The 20,618-nt window shown below is 33.7% G+C and overlaps 1 protein-coding gene across 1 annotated transcript in view; it reads left to right on the top strand.

Moving 5' to 3' along the window:
* CSMD1 (CUB and Sushi multiple domains 1) overlaps positions 1 to 20,618 on the top strand; it is a 1,074,877-nt gene that overhangs the window by 814,736 nt on the left and 239,523 nt on the right. The window contains exons 13-17 of the mRNA XM_066547292.1: positions 2,005 to 2,187; positions 4,074 to 4,400; positions 6,179 to 6,373; positions 11,078 to 11,216; positions 14,443 to 14,630. Of these exons, the coding sequence (XP_066403389.1) occupies positions 2,005 to 2,187; positions 4,074 to 4,400; positions 6,179 to 6,373; positions 11,078 to 11,216; positions 14,443 to 14,630 (1,032 nt within the window). The remainder of the gene's footprint in view (positions 1 to 2,004; positions 2,188 to 4,073; positions 4,401 to 6,178; positions 6,374 to 11,077; positions 11,217 to 14,442; positions 14,631 to 20,618) is intronic.

The raw sequence follows: 20,618 nt of genomic DNA, 5'->3' as shown, positions 1-20,618 counted from the left end.
AACCTGAAATTTATTAGTCAGTTGTTTTTTATAAGATATATTTTATTAAAACTATTTTTCCAATGAATGAAACATATTTTAAATGTTTTATCTGAAATTAGTGTTAATATTTTTAATTTGTGTATGGTTTTTGTGCTTGAAAATAAGATATTTACAAATCTGAATTGTATACCACTATATGCCCTTATGGACATTCCTGGATGAAGGAAGAATATTAAGAATAAAAAGGAGGAAGAACATTAAGAATAAAAAAGGATTTGGTTTGTCTCCTAAGTTTGGCAAAGAGTTTATGATCATTCTCACATGCTCAATTAGATACAGCATGCTGTCAGTGGGGGAGATGAACTTCTAAAATATCATTAAAATGTGTATTCCAATTTTCTGTGGCTCCCCACATTTTCATGAAGTACGTAAAGATGTGCATAGCTGAAAAGATAGGTTTTCAGTGCTATTCTGTGGAAGTAAAAGTCAATATCTCACTAGGAGCAGACAAATAGGAGCTATATTAAAGCATTTGTAGGTATAATTTTGAATCATTATTTATAAATATTCTTTATAAAATTTCCCTCACAGTGTTTTATCTGTGTTTTGTATTTGTGTACTGGACATTTTGGAAAATGTTTTTATTAATTTATACATTCTAACTTTCTGCTGAGACAAATTATTTAAATAAAATAATAATGGGTGCATCAGGCACAGCATCACTAGCAGGTCTAAGAAACTATCACATTGTGAAATATGTGCCATACCTTTCTCAACATGTCTGTCAACAATTTGTTAATGACTGCTTTAACGGTGTAAACATAGTGGATTGATTTCACATGTCATAATTTTGTATCCTGTATCTTAAAATTTCTGTTCTGGGTCAAGGTATACACTTCTGCCAGGATTTAACAGAATTTGATTTAACAATATTTGACAGCAAACATTTTTAAATTGTGTTAAATTATGTTAATATTTAATTCAGTGAGTTGAATTTTCTTGTTATCTTGAATGTTTCTGATTTCATACCTTAGACTGAACTGTAAAATATTTAAATACCCAGAACTTTATCTTTACTTCCATTTGAATCAGATTTACATAATTTCATTACATGTGCAGCAACACAGTTTATAGAATCAGAAGTGCTTTGTTGTTATTTTTTTTCTGATCAAAGGAATGTAATTTAAAAAAATTTGCTTTCAATTTAATAGCAAAGAAATGGAGCCTTCATTTTTTGATGAGCAGCCATGTGTGTAGTATTTTGTAAGATGATTCTGTCACAGGCAATTAATACTTATGTTTTCTAATACTTATGGTATTCATAAATTTCATAAGACTTGAATTTTTTATAGCCTTATCTGGTTTATGTAGATTTGAGATTTACAAATTAAATAATTTAAGAAACAGAGCTCCTAGAGAATATATTGAAGAATTATCCAAAATTTTAATTTATTTTCAGCATAGCTGAATGTGGTTGGGAAAAATGTGACTCTAATTTAAAGTTTGTGATTTAGAAATAATTCCTCAATTTTGTTTTCATTATACTTCAGCTATTTTAAACTGAAATCTATTGACTCTATTAGGAAATTTTATACTTTTAATCATATAGACTTATAAATGGAGTTGCAGATGTGAGAGTTAAGAGAATCTTCAGTATGAGTACAACTTTGTGAGAAAAATGATCTACATTTACTATGTCTCCTTGGGTAGGATGGAGACTGTGGCTTTATAATTTTACCTTCAAATATGTGGTAATTTGGTGCAGTCATGCAGTTAAATATAAGTATTTTGTTATTTTCAGCAATGCAGCAATGCAGGTATGGAAGCTATTAGCTTGTGAAAGAGCTTTAGATCCTAAGTCATCTTTGAGGCAGTTGCACAGCATTTACCTCTAGTTCATTTTCAGCTGTAAATAGTTTAATGTATAATACCAAATATTTTGAAAATATTTCTGATACTGACATATGAATTGATTGAAAATGTATGTTCCTTATTATTGCATTTGAATTTTTCAATATTCAGAAATAGAGAAAGGAGGTTGTGGAGATCCTGGAATTCCATCATATGGGAAAAGGACCGGCAGCAGTTTTCTGCATGGAGACACACTTACCTTTGAATGTCAAGCAGCTTTTGAACTGGTGGGAGAGAGAACGATTACATGTCAACAAAATAACCAGTGGTCTGGCAACAAACCCAGCTGTGTTTGTAAGAATTATTATATTTTTTTCTGTGCTATTTTTCTGACCTTAACCTCTTGCATTTCTTAACCTTTGTGACTAATCAACAGGAGAATACTTCAAAGTACCTTGAAGACTTTTTCCATCATGGTTTGTTTTTTTTTTTTTTCAATTGTCTTAGTGGCTCATGTATGGGGAACGTCACCCAGGACTGTTTTTAGAATGATCTTTACACTCATTTTTTATGTAATTGAACCACTTAATACTCATCATGTAAGTGTGTGTTGAATTAGATTCTAAATTAGGAATTCCTAATAGCAGAAAAGCATTCAAAAGGACTCTGTGGCACATACAGGTTTCATTCAGGCAGTGCAAAACAGCCTGCAAACCCACATAAGAAAAGATTGGCTTTTTTTTTTTAATGTAATATATCAAAAAGGTGTGAATATGAATATAAAGAAGTTAAGAATATCAAACATAGGAAAAGTTTAGGAAAGGTCATTAGTTGTGATTTTTGTTTTAAAAGATAAAATATATTTGTTGTTAAAAGAGGGTTGTTGGGTTAGGATTTTTTGTGTTTGCTTGGGTTTTTGGTTTTTTTTGTTTGTTTGGGTGGGTTTTTTGGGGGGGAGTACAGTCTAGTTGGGTTGGGTTCGATTTTTTCCTTTTCTTTTTTCTTCCTTCTTGTAAGATAGAGGAAATCTTTCAAGTACACAGGTATATTAGGCACTCCAGTTGTGCAGATTGTGTTAAATTTTTTCTATAAAGAGTCATACAAATCAGTACTGGATTTGACAACCATCACAATCTGTGTAAGGTTTGGACATGTATGTACTTTGAACCTATTGTGTTTGAACATGTATGTACTTTGAAGCTGTGTTGGTACAGGACTTAACAAACTGAGCAAGATTGCTCTGGACCAGAATTATCCTCAATAGGCCTTGCATGCTGAATTGTGTCTTAGCATGTAAAGCCTAGGCACAGAGACAGTTCAGCTGCAGTTCCCTTGGAAGACACAAGTTGTGTTTCTTCATGGTGCTGTATTGCATTGGATTGCTATATCAGTTTGTGTTGACCATGTAAATTATTTTACTGTGCTTCCAGTGTTACATATGCACATGCCCCATGAAAAAGCATTGAATATAACATCTATTTACATACACTGAGTTCAGTTTGACACATTTGAAGAGCTGAATAATGGTTGTCCTTTGTGTTAACTAATATTCAGTGAGTCTTACCCTTTCTGAATATACTGTATTTCTGCCTACAGTACCAGTCACAAGGTATTGGTCAAAACTCTGAAACCGGTTAGGCAATATCTTGATGAAAATTGGCTCAAAATAGTAACAAAGGATTATAGCTATGAATAATTTTTGGTTTTTTTCTACACCATCAAAGGAAAACTAGGGTAAAATAAGTTCAGAACCATATACTCTTAAGATTTCTTGATTCAGTCACATCTAAATTTCCACTGTTATTTGCATCAGAATGAACTTTGTATACTACAGACAAAACTGGCCCTTGCGCTTGATTAGTTTGATTGTTAAATAGTTTAATGCATATTTGGAAAAAAAATCATTCAAATTTGGACATCATATTTTGATTTTAGAACAAACCTGTCAATTTTTTGCAAATTCTGATGCGTCAAGCATTACTTTTACTTTCTTGGTATTCGCTACATGCAAATCTCTTGGAGGCCCTGCTTCAGTCACTCGGATTCACTTGGGAGACAAAACATTGGAGAACTTTTCTGAAGGAGTTAAACATTTTCTGATTGTATGTATAGTAGTTTTGGCATCCAGGCTTCAAACTCATCCTTTTCCACAAGAATAATAATAATTAAAAAAAAATAGAAAGACAAACATTCATAAAGTTGTGGATAGCATTTTGAGAATCTTTTTTTCTTTCCTTTAGTCTCATGTTTCTTCAACTTCACCACACCATCTGGAATTATTCTTTCTCCAAATTATCCTGAGGAATATGGGAACAATATGAACTGTGTTTGGTTAATTATCTCAGAGCCGGGAAGCAGAATCCATCTGATTTTCAACGACTTTGATGTAGAACCTCAATTTGACTACCTTACAATCAAAGATGATGGGATTTCAGATTTACCGCCTCTTGGCACATTTTCTGGCAATGAGGTCCCTTCTCAATTGGCTAGTAGTGGGCACATAGTAAGACTTGAATTTCAGTCAGATCACTCTACCACGGGAAGAGGATTTAATATCACTTACACAAGTAAGAACTGCTTTTTATTTTATGCTTAGATTTATGCTTTCTTTATAGTAATTAAAACATATTTATATTTATATTTATATTTATATTTATATTTATATTTATATTTATATTTATATTTATATTTATTTCAGAAGTAAATTGTAATGATTGTATAATTGCACTATTTTCAGGTATCTTCCTTGTATTCCTTAGCTTATCTGAATCTTTATCATTTATTTATTTTAATTGTTACAGTGCTGAGGAATTCCCTTCATTATTTATTATTTGTCTTTTTTATTCATACTGTGTAAATGCAGATCCCATACCTAAAGTCCAGGTCTTTCACATCAAAGTATCCAGTGCATGTAATTTAATATACTTCTCAGTGGAACCATCAGGAATAAGTTCATAAAGGTATTAATCTTTGATCCCAAATAGTAATCAGAAAAGCATAATAGTAATCAACAATACAAATAAATAGTTGAGGGATGGTGTTTTGCTTTTGTATGTTTTTTTCTAGATGAATGGGGTGGAATCCAAGAATACAAACCCCTATGAATAGAATGTTCTTTTTTGCATTACCCATAGCAGTTACACTCTGTGGTTTTTCTAGTTTCTAGAACACAGCTGAACTGATGCAGAAGCCTTTCCTATAAGAGTACACGAATTTAGAATCATTCTTCTACCTGGCTCCTGTCCCTTTACAAATTTTAAGAATGTGCTACCTTTGAGAAGGCAATTCTCAAATGTACAAAGTTTAATTGTAACTGGACAACCAGTCCAAAAACTGTTAAATGTGGGCCTGCTGGTCATGTACATATAGAGAGCTGCTGAGAAAATAAGTGTCTCTTGTTTGGGCAACCAGGCTAAGAAATATCTGGCTACAGATGGCCCTCTGTTTTGTTTATATAAAAAGATATTACTAAACAATACCCTCAATAGAAAACCAGTAACAGTATTGTCTTCTAGAAAACATTTTTACATTTGCCATAGATTGCTAACTCTCCTAAAAGTTTTATGAGTCATTCAAAGACACTACTTATACAGAAGTTATCATTTTAACTGAAGAAATTATCTTCTAAGATTATAGAAGTTAATCGACAATAAAGTTGTCTTTGAGACCTTTTGAACTGTTTCTGTGTTGTGCCAATTAAAATAATAGTTTTTGTGGCCAAGGCGTTTTCTTGCATTGTTTGGAAAGATTCCCCACATAAGGCTGGAATTCATTGATTTCAATCTTTTTTAAGTCTTAGATGCTTAAATTGCTCTTTTGCTTTTATAGGAGGGGATAATTTTTTCCTTAGAAAAATGGCAGGAAGAAAAAAGGGGAAGCCCTTTCCTCTTGTTTTATCACTTAGTACCTGTGAGAGGAGGCCAATATTCACTTTGCTACAACCTCTTTCCAGGTAGCTGTAGGGAGCAATGGGGGCTCTCCTCAACCTCCCTTTCTTTGGCTTAGACAATCCCAATTCCCTTATGTTAGAGGCAAAACAGCTGGATTTTGTCCAGAGGAAAATTTAGACAAACTATTCTTGTGTATCTAAGCCACATATACATAAAAACTTCTGAATTCCAACTATGTTGCATGTCATTGGATTTGAAGCTGACTTTTTATTGAGAAATTTTCTATACTTTGAAGTATATATTACTATATTATATATGTTACATATACTGTATTACAACTGCAATATTATTCTCCTCCTCCTCCAAAAAACAAGACACAAAGTTTAAATAGATGAGTTTTATTATTGCTACTATTGTGGGTTTTATTACCAACATTATTACTTTGTTTTTATCAGCCTTTGGTCAGAATGAGTGTCACGATCCAGGCATTCCTATAAATGGGAGGCGTTTTGGAGACAGATTCCTTCTGGGAAGTTCCGTTTCCTTTCACTGTGATGATGGCTTTGTGAAGACTCAAGGCTCTGAATCCATAACCTGTATTATGCAAGATGGAAATGTAGTATGGAGCTCCACTGTCCCACGTTGTGAAGGTAAGGGCACAACCTTTACTTTGCACCTACAGCTTGAATAATGACACTATTTAAATTTAGCTTACTTTTTACATTTTGCACATAAATAAGACTGCTTTACCTGAAGTTATTAATTCATCTTAACACTTCCAGCCAAGTGAGAGCACAGTAATAGAAACAAGATAGCTTGCTTTTATATTCTTGGAATAAATTAGCATTCTAAAAATCTGGTTGTCCTGATTGTCACCATCATTACTCAGTTGTGAATTATAACTGCTATAACAGTTTTGGCTGTACATACTGAAGAACAATTATCTAACACATAGGAAGTAAATAAAGCTTCCATTTAGAAGTCCTTTTTGAAAATTTTCCCCTTTAACTTTCTCAAAATGAAAGTATACCTGAATTTCTGTGTGTAATAATATAACCTGCAGTATACTTATTTCTGAGAAATATAGTGAAAACCAGAGCTATGTTTAATATCCATGATAGTCCCAAAAAATTTACGTATTTATTTGCTTTCCTTTCTTAGGTGAATAAATAGACTAAGATGATATCTACTAAGGTTGAAAACTCTCCTTAGAATGAAATACAGTAAGAAGAATTGCTTGATGCTGAACTGATAGGTCTAAATTCAAGGCAGATGAGTGCATTTAATAAATTACTAAAGTATGTTTTTTTTAAAACTCATGTTCGAAGTGTATACATTTTATTAAACAATAGATACATAGATACATAGACTACAGTTTAAAAGGATTTTTTGGGACAACTAATCCAAACCTTCTAAATCGCACATTTCAATTAATTTCAGTCATTATAGTGTCATTGCAATTACTTAAGGATCTGGATCATATCACTTGCTATTTCGGCCATTTGAGAACTCAGTTTTCATAAGACTGTGCATTTCAAAGAAAATTTTAAAATATTGAAGAACCCTTCCATGTCTGCAGTCTGTTAGAAGTGTATGTAAGCCTGGATGTTGTACTAGCAAAATTTCTGACCCTGATTAAAGCATGTTTTACAGTGGAGCAGGGTTTTTCCTTTGTTCTTAGAGCAAACCCAGTCTACTCCAAAGCAGGGAGTAGGGTGTTGTTTTCTGTCAGCAGATTTTTTTCTCATTTTGAAACACTAGATTCAATTGTTAAGGTATTCAGTGTAATCTTTGTGTCATTTTATTTTTGAAAATGCATAGATAAAGACCAAAGATGAGCACTTTGAAGGGAAAAAAAAAAAAGAGAGAAAAAAAAGAGAGAAAAAAAATTGTAGAAATTACTTTTCCAGAAAATATATAGATGCCCCTCAGTTATCCTTTCCTTGAACCTTCTGGAATGTTTACTTGGTTTTTAATGAGGAAAAGATTAAACTAATGAACTGGCTTGGGGTTTTTTTTTGGTTTGGTTTTTTTTTTGGTTTTTTTGGTTTTTTTGGTTTTTTTGTTTTGTTTTTTTTGTTGTTGTTGTTGTTGTTGGTTTGGTTTGTTATTTTTTTTTTTAAGATTTTGCTCTTTGTTTCTTTTATAGAAGGAAGTAGCTCGGTTCAGGATATGTTCCTTTCTGATGTGGATTCTCTTGGTAATTGAAAGAGTTTCTGGGCTTGGATTATGGACTAAGAATCCTAAGCATGATTTAGTTTGCTTCTAGCTGTCTGAGATTTCTGAACAGCTGTTGGTTTTTTTTTTTGTTGTTGCTGTGCTCTGTGTTTTTTTCATACATAACTGTCTCTGTAAGCAACACCTGAAATACATGAAGTAAATGATGCACATGAAGTGCTATAATCAGTTGAGGATCAACAGTCTTAGGACTGTTCTTGTTCATAGTATGATGATACTAATTTTAAAAAAACACTATGGAATAAATTGATTTCCTCATTAACTATACACATGTAAGGTAAATGTCATTTTACTGGCCTGTCATTTTGCTTCAAAGAAAATTCAGAGTGTTTCAGGATTTGTGGGTTGCTTTTATCGCTCAAATCTGGAAAAAATTCCTTGAGGCTAGTGCAAGTCAACTGAAATAAATAAAACCTCTTTGATTAGTTTTTTTTTGTGTTGCTAAAAACATTGAAATAAAATTAGGCATATTAATTTACAACTCACAAACTCATGTTGCCATCCATTTCTATATGGAATAATAGGTAGGTTTGTCACTGCTTAGAGAAACAGAAGAAATCTAGAAAGATTTCCTGCACTGAAATGTAGAATTTTCTGATAATGATATCATTGACTTCTTCTATGAGGACAATATAAATGATCCTAAGATATATTTACCTGACCTTGAAAGTGTTCCTCTGTTAAGCTGTGCCATAGCCTTTAGTAAAACATAACATCCCAAGGCCCTGTGCCATGGCAGCTTAAATTTTTAAGGCACTCATGTTTTCCTAAATTTGTTCTGTCATTTCTGCTGTTGTTTAATCCTGTTCCAAAGTTCTTTAATTTTGCTCTGAAAAATGCCTCTGTCTAGCCCTGTCATTTTCACAGCCCTCTTGCAATACATTTTTTTTTTTTTAACTTTTTATGGAGGAGGATCAGGTTAGAGAACGTTCAAACAAATTTGACATAGAGGAATGGGTCTGATGGGATGCAGCCAAGATTTTTGAATAAGCCGTCCAATGACATCACAAGGTCACTCAATATCTTGGGAAGCTGGTTTAAACTAGGTATATCCCTGAGGGCTGGAAGAAAGCAAATTCCAGTCTTGGAGAATGGAAAGAGAGAGGCTCTGAAGAGCTACAGGTCTTATCTCTATCACTGGGAAAGGTGAGGCAACAATATTTCTTGGAACCATTTCCAAACCATGTGCTGTGGTTTAAACCCTGCTGGAAATTAGGCCACATGCAGCTGCTCTTTCCCCCTCCACCCCTTCCTGTGGGAGTGAGACAAAAGGCAGATATTCTGAGTTGAGATAGGGAAACAGCAATGAGATAAGATAGTAAGAACAACAATATTAATAACAAAAGTATAGGAGAGGGCAATTTACATACAAAAAGTGCTCACCCACTGCCTGACTGACCAACACACCCAACCAGGCTCCAAGTGTGGGTGGCCACCAATACAAAGATAAAATGCCCCCCAGATCCTGCTGCTCAAGTTTTTCCTCCACTCCATGTCATATTCACAATCTCTTCTTCTTGCAAGTGAAGTTCCTGACTTCTGACCCACAGAGATGCTGTGAGTGTATAGAATAACCACCCAGGTGTGCCCACATAGCTCCAAACTCTGCCCCCTCAAGGCTACTGCAAGAACATTAACTTTGTCCAAGCCAAAAACAGGACAAAATGAAGAAAACTATGGTGACTGGGAGTAATCAACATGGATTTATGAAGAAGAAAATCATGCCTGACCAACCTAATAGCCTTCTGTGTTAGGATGAACTGTCTGATGGATGAGGGGAGAGTAATGGATATTCAGTTTTAGTAACGTGTTTGGCACTGTGTCATGAAAAATTCTCAATGACAAACTGATGAAGTAGGGACTAGAGAAGTGAACAGTGAAGTGGACTGGAAATGGACTGAACTATTTGGCTCATAGGATTGTAGGCAGTGTCACAACTGGAGGTTAATTGATAGAGGTGTAGCCCAGGGGTCAATCCCCTATCCAATACTGTTTAAAACCTTTAGTACTGAACTGAATGCTAAGGCAGAATGTACTCTGAGCAAGTCTGAAGATGATGTAAAACTGGGGGGAGTGGCTGGTGTTCCAGATGTTTGTGCTACTGTTTAGAGGGACGAGAGAGGCAGGAAAAATGGGCTGAAAATAAATGACAGGTCTTTCCCATCTATTCAGCATTGCTGAGGCTGTGTTGGGAGCACTGTGTGCACTCCTGGGATACACAGTACAAGAGAAATGTGGACATAACTGCAGTGAGTCCTGTGAAGGGTCAGAAAGATAAGTAAGGACTTGGACCATCTGTCATCCAAGAAGAGGTTGAAAGAACTGTGCTTGTCTCAACTGGAAAAGAAAATACTCAGGACTCAAGAGGGATATTGTCTATATGTACAGCAACTGATAGGATGGTTTAAAGAAGGTGGAGCTAGACTCTCCTCAGTGGTGCAAAAGGACCTGACAAGAGGCAATTAACAGAAACTGAAATACATGAATTTCTGTTTAAAGATGAGAAAAACCTTGCGCTGTGAGAGTGATCAAACATGTCCAGAAGGTCTGGGGAGTGTCTGACTTTGGAGGAAAGGCATGATCCTGACTGGACACGGTTCTGTGCAGTCTGTTGTTTTGAGCAGGAAATGGACTAGATGATTTCCAGACATCCCCTTCAACTTAAACCATTCTATGATTCAATGGAATATTTACAACTGCCAGTTCCACTTAGCTCAGTGATTGCTCAAAAAGGTGGCACAGAACAGCGGTAATAATTACTTGGAACAATTTGTCTGATGTTTCCATGTCAATGTGGAATTATCCTGGATTTAAATGTGGTGAGACAGTATAATTTTTTAATATGATACTGTGCTTTTCAACAGAAGGAAGGCTGGCAGACCCAAGTGCCATGCTCTGTGTGTTAAAATATATAATAAGAGAGTAATAATTCTTGATAAGACACATTGAAGGCCTTATGTCTGAAGAAATCAAAGTGCTGTGTTAAAATATTAAAATATTAAAACTATATTAAACATAGCTATATGCATTTTAGTTTGATTTTTTGCCAGTTCTTTGAATATAATATATTAGAAAAAATTTGTATGTTACAAATATACTTTTTTTTTTTCTTTCAGCACCATGTGGTGGACATTTGACAGCATCAAGTGGTGTTATCTTGCCACCAGGTTGGCCAGGATATTACAAGGACTCACTTAATTGTGAATGGGTGATTGAAGCAAGACCAGGAAATTCCATTAAGATCACTTTTGACAAGTAAGTATCATAAAGTTAAACAAGAAGTAAGGTCTGAGCATAAACGCTTGTTTTAGTATTGAAGAATAAGTATACATGTTAAGAACTCAAACCACAAAAAGGAACCTCATTGCAACAGTCACAATACTATTCCTACAAGTAGGCAATTAAAGCTTTCTAATGTGTTGTTTGCTTCAATTGTACTCAGTGGGAAGTTCCAGAAATTTAAGATGCTGACTTTTTTATCTCATTAAAGACTTCATAGTATGTATAGGTTTATATTTATTTGCAATCTTTTTTTTTTATTAATGTTCAGAAGCCTGAGGTTAGCAGTTTAAGTTATAAGATAGAACATTTAAGTTTTATAAAAGGAAATGCATTGCCTGAAGTTGTAGATATTTGAATGCACATGACCTTAACAGTGTGATGACAATATTTCTGAGAAAATAATGAGAAACATAGGCTTCTGTGACATGTGGTGCAGTTTAAGAACTCAATTTGCTGAATTTTAGACAGATGCACACACATTTCCTAACTGTATGAAGAATAGTATAGCACAACATCCTTTAAGTCTTTTTAAAATTACCTGTGTACATTTGGAGGACATCCTACCTCTTACTAATAAGAGTAAGCTAATAAACACTAAAATAAACTAAAACCCCAAAATGTAACCAGTAATTAGGTACTTCCAGTAGTGATGAAGAACTTCCAATAACAAATTGTCTTGATTTATCACTTTTGGGAAAGTGCAATGACTAAAAATAAAAACCAGCAACAAAACCAGACCAATTCAAAAGACAATTTATTCCCTTAAACCCTCAAAATCAGATAAGTGAATTATAAAGTCACATTTGAGTTTGACATGAACAGGAATCTACTGGAAATAAAGATCATTGTCAGAGTAGCACTTGCTGTTAAGAGTTATTTTCTGGTTTCTGTCTCCAGCAAGGGTTTGCCATCTATTGTTGTCATACTGCCCTGCTAAGAAAACTGCAATTGCTGGCTGAGAGCACTTTATTCCTAATTAGTTTGCCTCGCAAAAATAACTGTCAAAATAATTGAACTATTAAATTACTAATCTTGACTCTATTCATTATGAGTACAAATAAAGTATTTAAAGCAGCCTAGCTGTATCTGTCTGTTTTCATCATTCTGCTGCAGGATAAATCAATATATAATCTCTGAAATTATGGAAGGGTACTGAAAAACTGTCAAGTACTTTAGTGATGCCCTCTGTAACAGTCTATTTGGGTAAATTAAGTACTCAGTGAGCCTTTCCAGGAACAAAATCTCATGTGTTTATGCCACTAAATTGTTGAAATAGTAGTCCAACACGCTTCTTGAGTTTGTCAACTAGCATTCTCCCAAATAATTATCAAACAGAGCCAGGAGTTACTGTGGGCAAGCAACCATTCATAATAGGAAATTTGAATAGTATCTCCTTCTTTGAGAGTCTAAAGGATGTATCTAATAGTGTGGATGTAGGCCACTCCATTCTAGCTGATTTCATTGCCAGAAATGGGTCCTGAAAATGCTTAATGTATTAGCAAACCTGCAAGCCCTGTATTCCACTGTCAGAGTGGATAGATAGCAGTAAAAGCAATCATCTGGATTTTATCCAGCTTATCGTAATAAAGTACCATAAATCTACAGTTTTCTGTGTGAAGAGGAAGGAATGATACAAAGTGCCTAAGTCAGTTTCTGAGCAGTCATTAGCTCTGATAGCAAAGCAAAAGCTTTCTGACTTATGGCTGTGCTTTTGTTTTCAGGGAACCATGAGAGAACAACTAGAAAGAATATTAAATACTGGCTAAAACTGAGCTTGTTCTTACTTTTATTGATGTGTCTGTAAGAATATTTTTACAAGAGCAATGCTATTTGTTCTGGAAAATGTAATGGGACAGGAGCTTGGTCGTTCTGTCATAATTTCATAATGAAGTATAAAGTTTATTTACACTTCGAAGGAATGTAACATGTATTTCTCATTTCTCAAGTATTTAATATTTTGCACTTTTCCTAAATTACAAGAATACAGCTTCTTATCTCTAGACCACTACATGTGTCCCATATTGGCAAGACAGCTAAGGGTGTTCACTTTGAAAATGTATTGTATTGTGTAGGGATTTCTGCTGCTCTCAGAAGTTGAACTAACAAGAGTTATGGGAATAGAAAAGAAAAACCTCACAACATATGCATTGCTGAAAGATGAAAATAAGAATGTTGAGTCTGCATGCAAATATATTTAGAGCAGTGTAAATATCTGTATAATAGCACAAACTTCATTGACAGGAAAATTTATGTGTGCATGTTTTAGATGCTACAGCATATCAGAATCTAATATAACCACAAACTATCTTGAAAGGCATCTGATGTAAAAAGTGCTAGTTCAAGTTCATCTTGAGAAAGAGCAGGTTTGCGCTGTTTGATTTAAGAACAAGTACTAGATAACATCTCCATATGAACTGGAGAAATGTGATGTAGTTTAATGATTGGCAGACACATTGACTCTGCTGTTGATTTTAAAGTTATTTTTTCTTGTAAATCAACCCTCATTAGTCTCCTTACTTTCCATTCCAGTCTATATTACCTATTGGGTTTTTTTTTTTGACATACTAAAATAAACTAAGAAGTCATGCTTATTTTAACAGTAATGAATTTCAAAATAAAGGCTTGATCTAAATCTAGTATTTTTTACTGCTTTACATCATAGGACAGAAACGATTACCTAAAAGTAAAGTAACAAGCCATGTTAGAATAAAAGGTTTGGATTTAAAAAACAAAAAATAAACACTTGACGATCTATAAAACAGCTTTTGCCAAATAGCAAATATCAGATAATGAAATTATTGAGATGAAACAATGAAGTGTTATTGAAGATGTTCCTAGGGTGTCCAAATATTTCTTAACCTGAGGGTAAAAAATTTCTTTGATCTTCATACTGCAATTCTGTTTGAGACAATTTGCATTTTTGTATCCACTAAATGTCTTTCTGAATGCCAGTCATATGGCTGATCTGAAGTATACTGAATCCCTTAAAAATTTTTTACAATACTGCAAAAAAAGCAAGGAAAATGATTCATGAAACCTTCTTTAATTTTATTCTTAATAATACATGGATGGATTTGTAGCTATGTAATTTTTTTATGTGTGGTATTCTTGGTCATTTACAAGTGGGCTGCATTTCTATCAGTTGAAGAAAATAACACCACTCATCTATCCACCAGCTGACTTGCATATTCCTTTTCAGATTCCAGACTGAAGTTAATTATGACACTTTGGAAGTCAGAGATGGGCCAGCAAATTCATCACCATTAATTGGAGAATACCATGGAACACAAGCACCCCAGTTCCTTATTAGTACTGGAAATTATATGTATCTGCTGTTCACTACGGACAACAGTCGTTCCAGTGTTGGTTTCTTAATTCACTATGAGAGTAAGTCTGGTATTTCTCAAATAGATTTTTATTTAATCTTGAAAAAGTTCCTTTAATTAGAAAATGAGCAAACAAATGGGAACAAATAAAATTCAGTAGTTATATTTGTGTAAGAACAAATTATGTTTACTCTATGTTGTACTGACAGATAATTCTGGAAGTATTCATTTTGGAAATTTTTCTTCATGAGTTCTTTTATCTTATTCAGAGTCCTTACAGACCTAGTTGTTTAATCATATGCAAAATTTTAGAAACTTTCTCTTGTGGGTAAACATATATTATTTGGGTGTCCCCTATCTTCTCTCTCACTTTCTCTCTTTTTCTCTGTTTTTTTTTCCTTTTTCTCTGGGCTGAACAGACTGGGACACCTTATCTATAATGGTTCCAAAATGCAAAAATGCAAATAAAATAATAATAATATCTCCATGCAAACTAAAGAATCATCATAATAGCATTTTCTTTTCAATTAAGTGCATAAAATGACATATATTAAATGGTCTGAAGTCACACTAGTCTTTATATGATAGTACAACCATTCACTTAATTATTTACTGAAGAGAGCTTATGTGTTTAGTGCAATTGTACCAACCTAGTAACATCACTTTTATCAGTTGTTATTTGGAAACTAAACTGATTGCTGTAAATTTGCTGTAATATTGAATCTGGAATAGTGACCAGTTATATTTTATAGCCACATCAAGGCTTGTCCAAATATTAAAAAAAAAAGTTGTGCAGTGAAAGCTTGCTGAACACTTCACACCCATGTCAGTGCATTTGCTCCACAAGACTTCTTAAGTTCATCACAGCCTCACTGTTGTCTTTTTCCTCACATTGGATTTCACACAATTGGAGCTAAAATTGCCTCCATTTTGCCTTGTGTTCTATATGTTCATGTAACACAGGTGAAATTTTCTGCAGAGTCTACCTTATTGAGCTAGACAGCATCAGGAGCTCCTGCAGCATTTCTGTGATCCTTTACTCCGTATTGGAAATTGTCCATCACAGAGGGAAGGGCATCACATTAACTAGTAACATGGGGACACTAAGCAGATAAAGCCAGTGTTTTCCAGGGGCAAAACCAGGTAGAAAGAACTAATTGAAGCCTTGGGTAATCTGCCAGGAACACAGGAGACTAAAATTGTATTTTGATTTTGCTTGGAGGTTTAACTATAGAAGTTGCTCATTTTAAAGATATCACAACAGAACTTCTATTTGTTTCACATTTCTTACATTTGTAGAAGACAAGGTAGTCAATTTTGAGTTTTAAGAAAAGTTTCTGGATACTTTCTTTGGAAGTTCAAATACCTGTCTTATTTGGAAATATCTTAAAAATCTTCCAGTTATAGTCATAACTTTGATGATAAAATAAATCACTGCACTGTGAAGCAGAAGCCTCTTAACCTGTTTAAAATAAAAGGTTCACCATAAGCTAAACTGAGTTGAACCTGAGATATCACTAATATTCTATTAAGCTAAAATATGACTGTAATATAGCTTTAATGAATATGTAACCCATTAAAGGTACTGTGAAGGATGTGAACATAATTTCTTCATTCCTCTCCTTAAATTTCTGTCATTCAGCCTTTTGATGATGCTTCAAAATACCTAATGCAAGACCGTGTAGATTAAGTCTTATGCATCTAAGCAAAGAAAAAATAATGAAGTGCCTAAAATATTTCTTAAGTAAAACTACTGATAAGATTAGGTTTTTTTAAAAATCTTTTGGCAAGTGTGCTTCGTGCCTCAATTATATTTTCCCTATCTCTCAGCTTCCCTAGTTATGTATTTTGAGTAGGGTTTGTTTAGTTGGTTGGTTGGTTGGTTTGTTTATTGATTGTTTGTTTTTGTAGGGGGCTTTTTGTTCCTCATTCTGTGAAGTAGGTTGTGCAATCTTAGTCTTTTTCTGAATTGAAAACAGGTAGAAATACTTTACCTGCAGATTCCTGTAATGTAAATTGTTCCTTTGTTTATTAAAGTAATCTGAATTTTTTTTCTTTCCTAATATAAGAGAACATGATATTTTGCAAAGCAAATTGATCAATTATTTCTTCAATTCAATGCTTTACTTACAATTCTGTGCTTTTTGTGGACTAATATTTCCTTCTATCCTAAAATTTATCTGAAAAATAGATCATATTTTAGTCATGTATTGAGACAGTTAAATTACACTATACATCTATATATATTCAAAAATTACAATTCTCTTACACAGACAGCAAAATTGTTTAAAAATCAAAGATTACCCATCTTAGTAAAAAAATTCCTTATTGAGGAATTGAAAAAAGCTACAAAAATTGAAAAAAACTACAAAATCAATATTGTGATTTTTCTTAATGAAAATCATCAGAACTTAAAAAATAGACATAATCCTTTATTCATAATGGATAAAATGAGGTATTTGTTTAGATTAGGTTTCAGAAAATAACTTTTTAGGCTCAGAAATATGCAATCTTCATGGGTTTGACAAAGTGTTGAAACCAGTCAGACAGCCGACAATCAATTTTAGCTGTGATAACATAGCATCAAAATACTTAACACTTATTTATTTGATGAAAAAGATAATTCTTTGAATAGTCTGGATATGAGGAAAGGATTCATACAATTTTATGCAGCAGGATACAGTCAATGGAAAAAGATTTGAAATGTTGGGGAACATTTTTTTGATCAGCATTCCATTTTACTATGGCTAAGAATCCATACAGAGGCTAAATAGGAAAGGCAGATTTTGGGAAAGTGACCATAAAATAATAGAGATTATGATTGGTAAGAAGTGAAGGAATGGAGCAACATGGTGATTAAATTAATGGTTTGCAAAAATCTAAACCACCAAATTTGGCAGATTGGTAGGTGAATGTCCTTGAGTCCTTACAAATGAATTCTTAAAGTCATTTATAAGAGAAATTGATGAAAAGTACAACAGAAAACTATTATTTGTTTTTTGGTGGTTTTGGCTTGGTTTGGTTTGGTTTTGTTTGTTTTGTTATTGCTTTCCCTTGGTTTTGTTTCATTTTGGGGGTTTTTGGGTTTGTTTTGTTTCTTTTTTTTTAATTTTGTTTTTAATTTTAGAGAAAGGTTTCTATTTAAAAATCTCTTTTAATGATGTAATTCTAGAGGTAATAATGTAGATACTAGATATATTCAAATATTGCTATAGATAGCAATCAGAGAATTACACAGATCTCTTAGGATAAACACACACTTCTAAAGTACATATTAAATTCCAAGCCTAAGAAACAGAAAGACTGTAACAAAAATATCTATAAATATATTCAAATACGGGAAAAAATTACTCAAAAAAAGTTTCACCAAAAATCAGCTGTCACAGGCAGGACTAAACATTTTGTTCCTGTTTTGCAACTTTTACAGAAAATAATTTTTACCATATACTTAAGATAATTAAGTGAACATTTTCAAGGTAAGAGTACAGCATATGGAGAGAGGGTACTACACAATATTGAAATATTTAAATATATTTTATTCATCAGAGACTGTTGAAATTCCCTGTGCTATACTGAGAGGCAAAGTGGAAGGACCATTCCACTGAAAATTATGTCTGAAAATTCAAATCTGTAAGGAAGTTAAAAAAAAATTCAGAAGGGCACACACTTTTCCAAGCAAGGATGAAGAGGAAAAGAAAAAGAAGATATTTGGACCAGAAGGATTAAGGACATTAGTTTTATCTTTGCTCTTGAAAGATACTAGTTTAAAACTGATAAACATAATGATAAGAAATAAATTACTTGTATTGATAAAACAGATTATGTCAAACCAACTTAATTTCTTTCTTGACAGGTTCACTGCTTTTGTAGATTTGGAAATGGAAAGGGGAGGAAATAGTTCTGTGCTGCCATTCATAAGGCTTTTAGAACTCTTTCAGAGAAGAATATAGACATTTAACGTGGATGAAATTATTGCAGTACAATAAATGTACAATGAGGTACAGTAGGCACTGGAAAAAGTTTCTCGGAAAGGCTGTGGAATCTCCATCCTTGGAGATACTAAAAATACATCCAGGAATGGATCTACCTGTGCAACCAGCTTTAGGTGACCTTGCTTGAGCAGGGGGGTTGGGCTACATGACCCCAGAGGTTCCTTCCAGCCTAAATTGTTATGTGATTTCTATGATGCTGTGAAAAAAAAAAAAAAAAAAGGATTTTGATGACAATATAAGAACAGTTACAATTTGAGGATGATTCCAACCTACAATTATATTAAGCACTATGATTGAGAAGGTTGGGATTCAAAACAAGCTAGATGAACTGAAGAAAGAGTGTAAAACAAAAGCAATTTGATTCTATAAAGAAACATGCTAAACCTAAATGGGGAAGGAGAAGTAACATGCACAAATACAAAATAGAAATACAATAAATAAAGATTTGGAGATCACTCAGAACCTACATAATCTAGAGAAAAATATAGTAGTATTGCAAAAAGTTGAATCTTCTAGACATTCTATATGACCATCTAAAAAACCAAAAGACAATTTCAGAAAATACAATTGTTTTTCTTTTATCTAGGATATGCTCAAGAATTATTTCACTTCATTTGATGACCAGGGAGACTATTGTGTCCAGTTTGTGACACAGTTTAAAAAAGACTAGAATATTGCTAACATGGAAAATATGACAGATAAGGAGTCATTGAAAGGTTTGTACTTTTTTAGAAGAAGTATGACTTGGCAGGCAGGGGGTAAAGCCTGATAATGGTGTCACAGTCCCAGGTAGCTAATAATTGCAGCCTGTCCTAGAGTTTGATCTACTGCCTGTACTCCTTCTCAATCAACTCTTTGCAATTATTTTCCAACTACATTTATCACTGTTGTGCCAGAATTGTGCCATATTTCTCATATCAAAGAATAACCCATTATTTAACTTTAGGTTATCTCCTATTAAGAAAAAAAATCAAATCTTCAGGCAAGGAAGCAAAGAAAAAAAATTTCTTTTTAAGCTATGTTCATGATTGCTGAAACTTACATACTGAATATTTTTCCCTGGGAATGACACTATGTTGTCTGAGCTGATTTTATTTATTTAACACTACTACTTCAGTCAGGAAGTTGGAAGCTGATAAATTTTCTATAGGTTTTGGTCTTGCAAAAATGTGAAACAATGGAGTCAATGTAAGTTTGAATTATCATTTCAAAAAGAACCTGATGAGTTTACCTGTTGTGTGTGATTCAGAATGCCAAAGCAGCTGATGTGTTCAGACAGGGGTGGTAGGCTGCCCTAAGAGGAAGGAATTTTAAGAGTGCTGCTGGGGACCTTCATCTACACTAACATATTTCAAAATATGAGGCATGATTTATCTGAAGAAACCTAATGTGCATGAAAGTTAAAATTTCATCTAGATGAAATTAAGGGCACTTACAATGCAGAATATTGTAGACTTAAATGGTTTCTTTGAGCCTTTATTCAGCAGTTTTATCCAGGTGAAGGGAATCTGAAAATGCACTGTTAGCTAACACAGTACATTTGCATTAAGAATATGCAGTCAGGTCTAGAGGAACTTATTCTAGAATTTAAGTATGTCAGAGTTACCTCATGAAAACTGGATCATAAGCTTTCAAATCTGAATTCCAAGTGAGATATAAAAAGAGCTGGAAGGTACAGAGAATATTTTTCTGTGAAAGCTAGAGTCATTCTTTATGATATTTTTATTTATAGTCCTGATTCCAACACTCATACCTATAGTTCTGAACCCTTCACTTTATGCCCTCATAAATCAATTTTTTTTCCTTAGTTTTGAACTCCTCCTACTTTGTTCCTAAGGCTGTATGGGACTCCTGGATAAACAGGACAAGGTAGGAGCAGTAAATTGAGAGTACAGCTTCCACAGAAACAGTTAGAGATGCACAAGCAGCTGAGAGGGCCAGCACCTTCTTCACCCTTTAGAGGGCTAAGAAACTAGGAAATGCCTGTGAAGAAGGCAGTTGTGGTGGAGTAACCTTGCTAGATCCCAGGTTCCCAAATCTTAGAAACACCTTCCCCC

The sequence above is a fragment of the Molothrus aeneus genome, chromosome 3 (genome assembly GCF_037042795.1).
Source record: "Molothrus aeneus isolate 106 chromosome 3, BPBGC_Maene_1.0, whole genome shotgun sequence".
In the NCBI taxonomy this organism is placed as follows: Eukaryota; Metazoa; Chordata; class Aves; order Passeriformes; family Icteridae; genus Molothrus; species Molothrus aeneus.
Note: the sequence above shows the minus strand (reverse complement) of the source record. Positions and strands in the feature narration are given on the sequence as shown.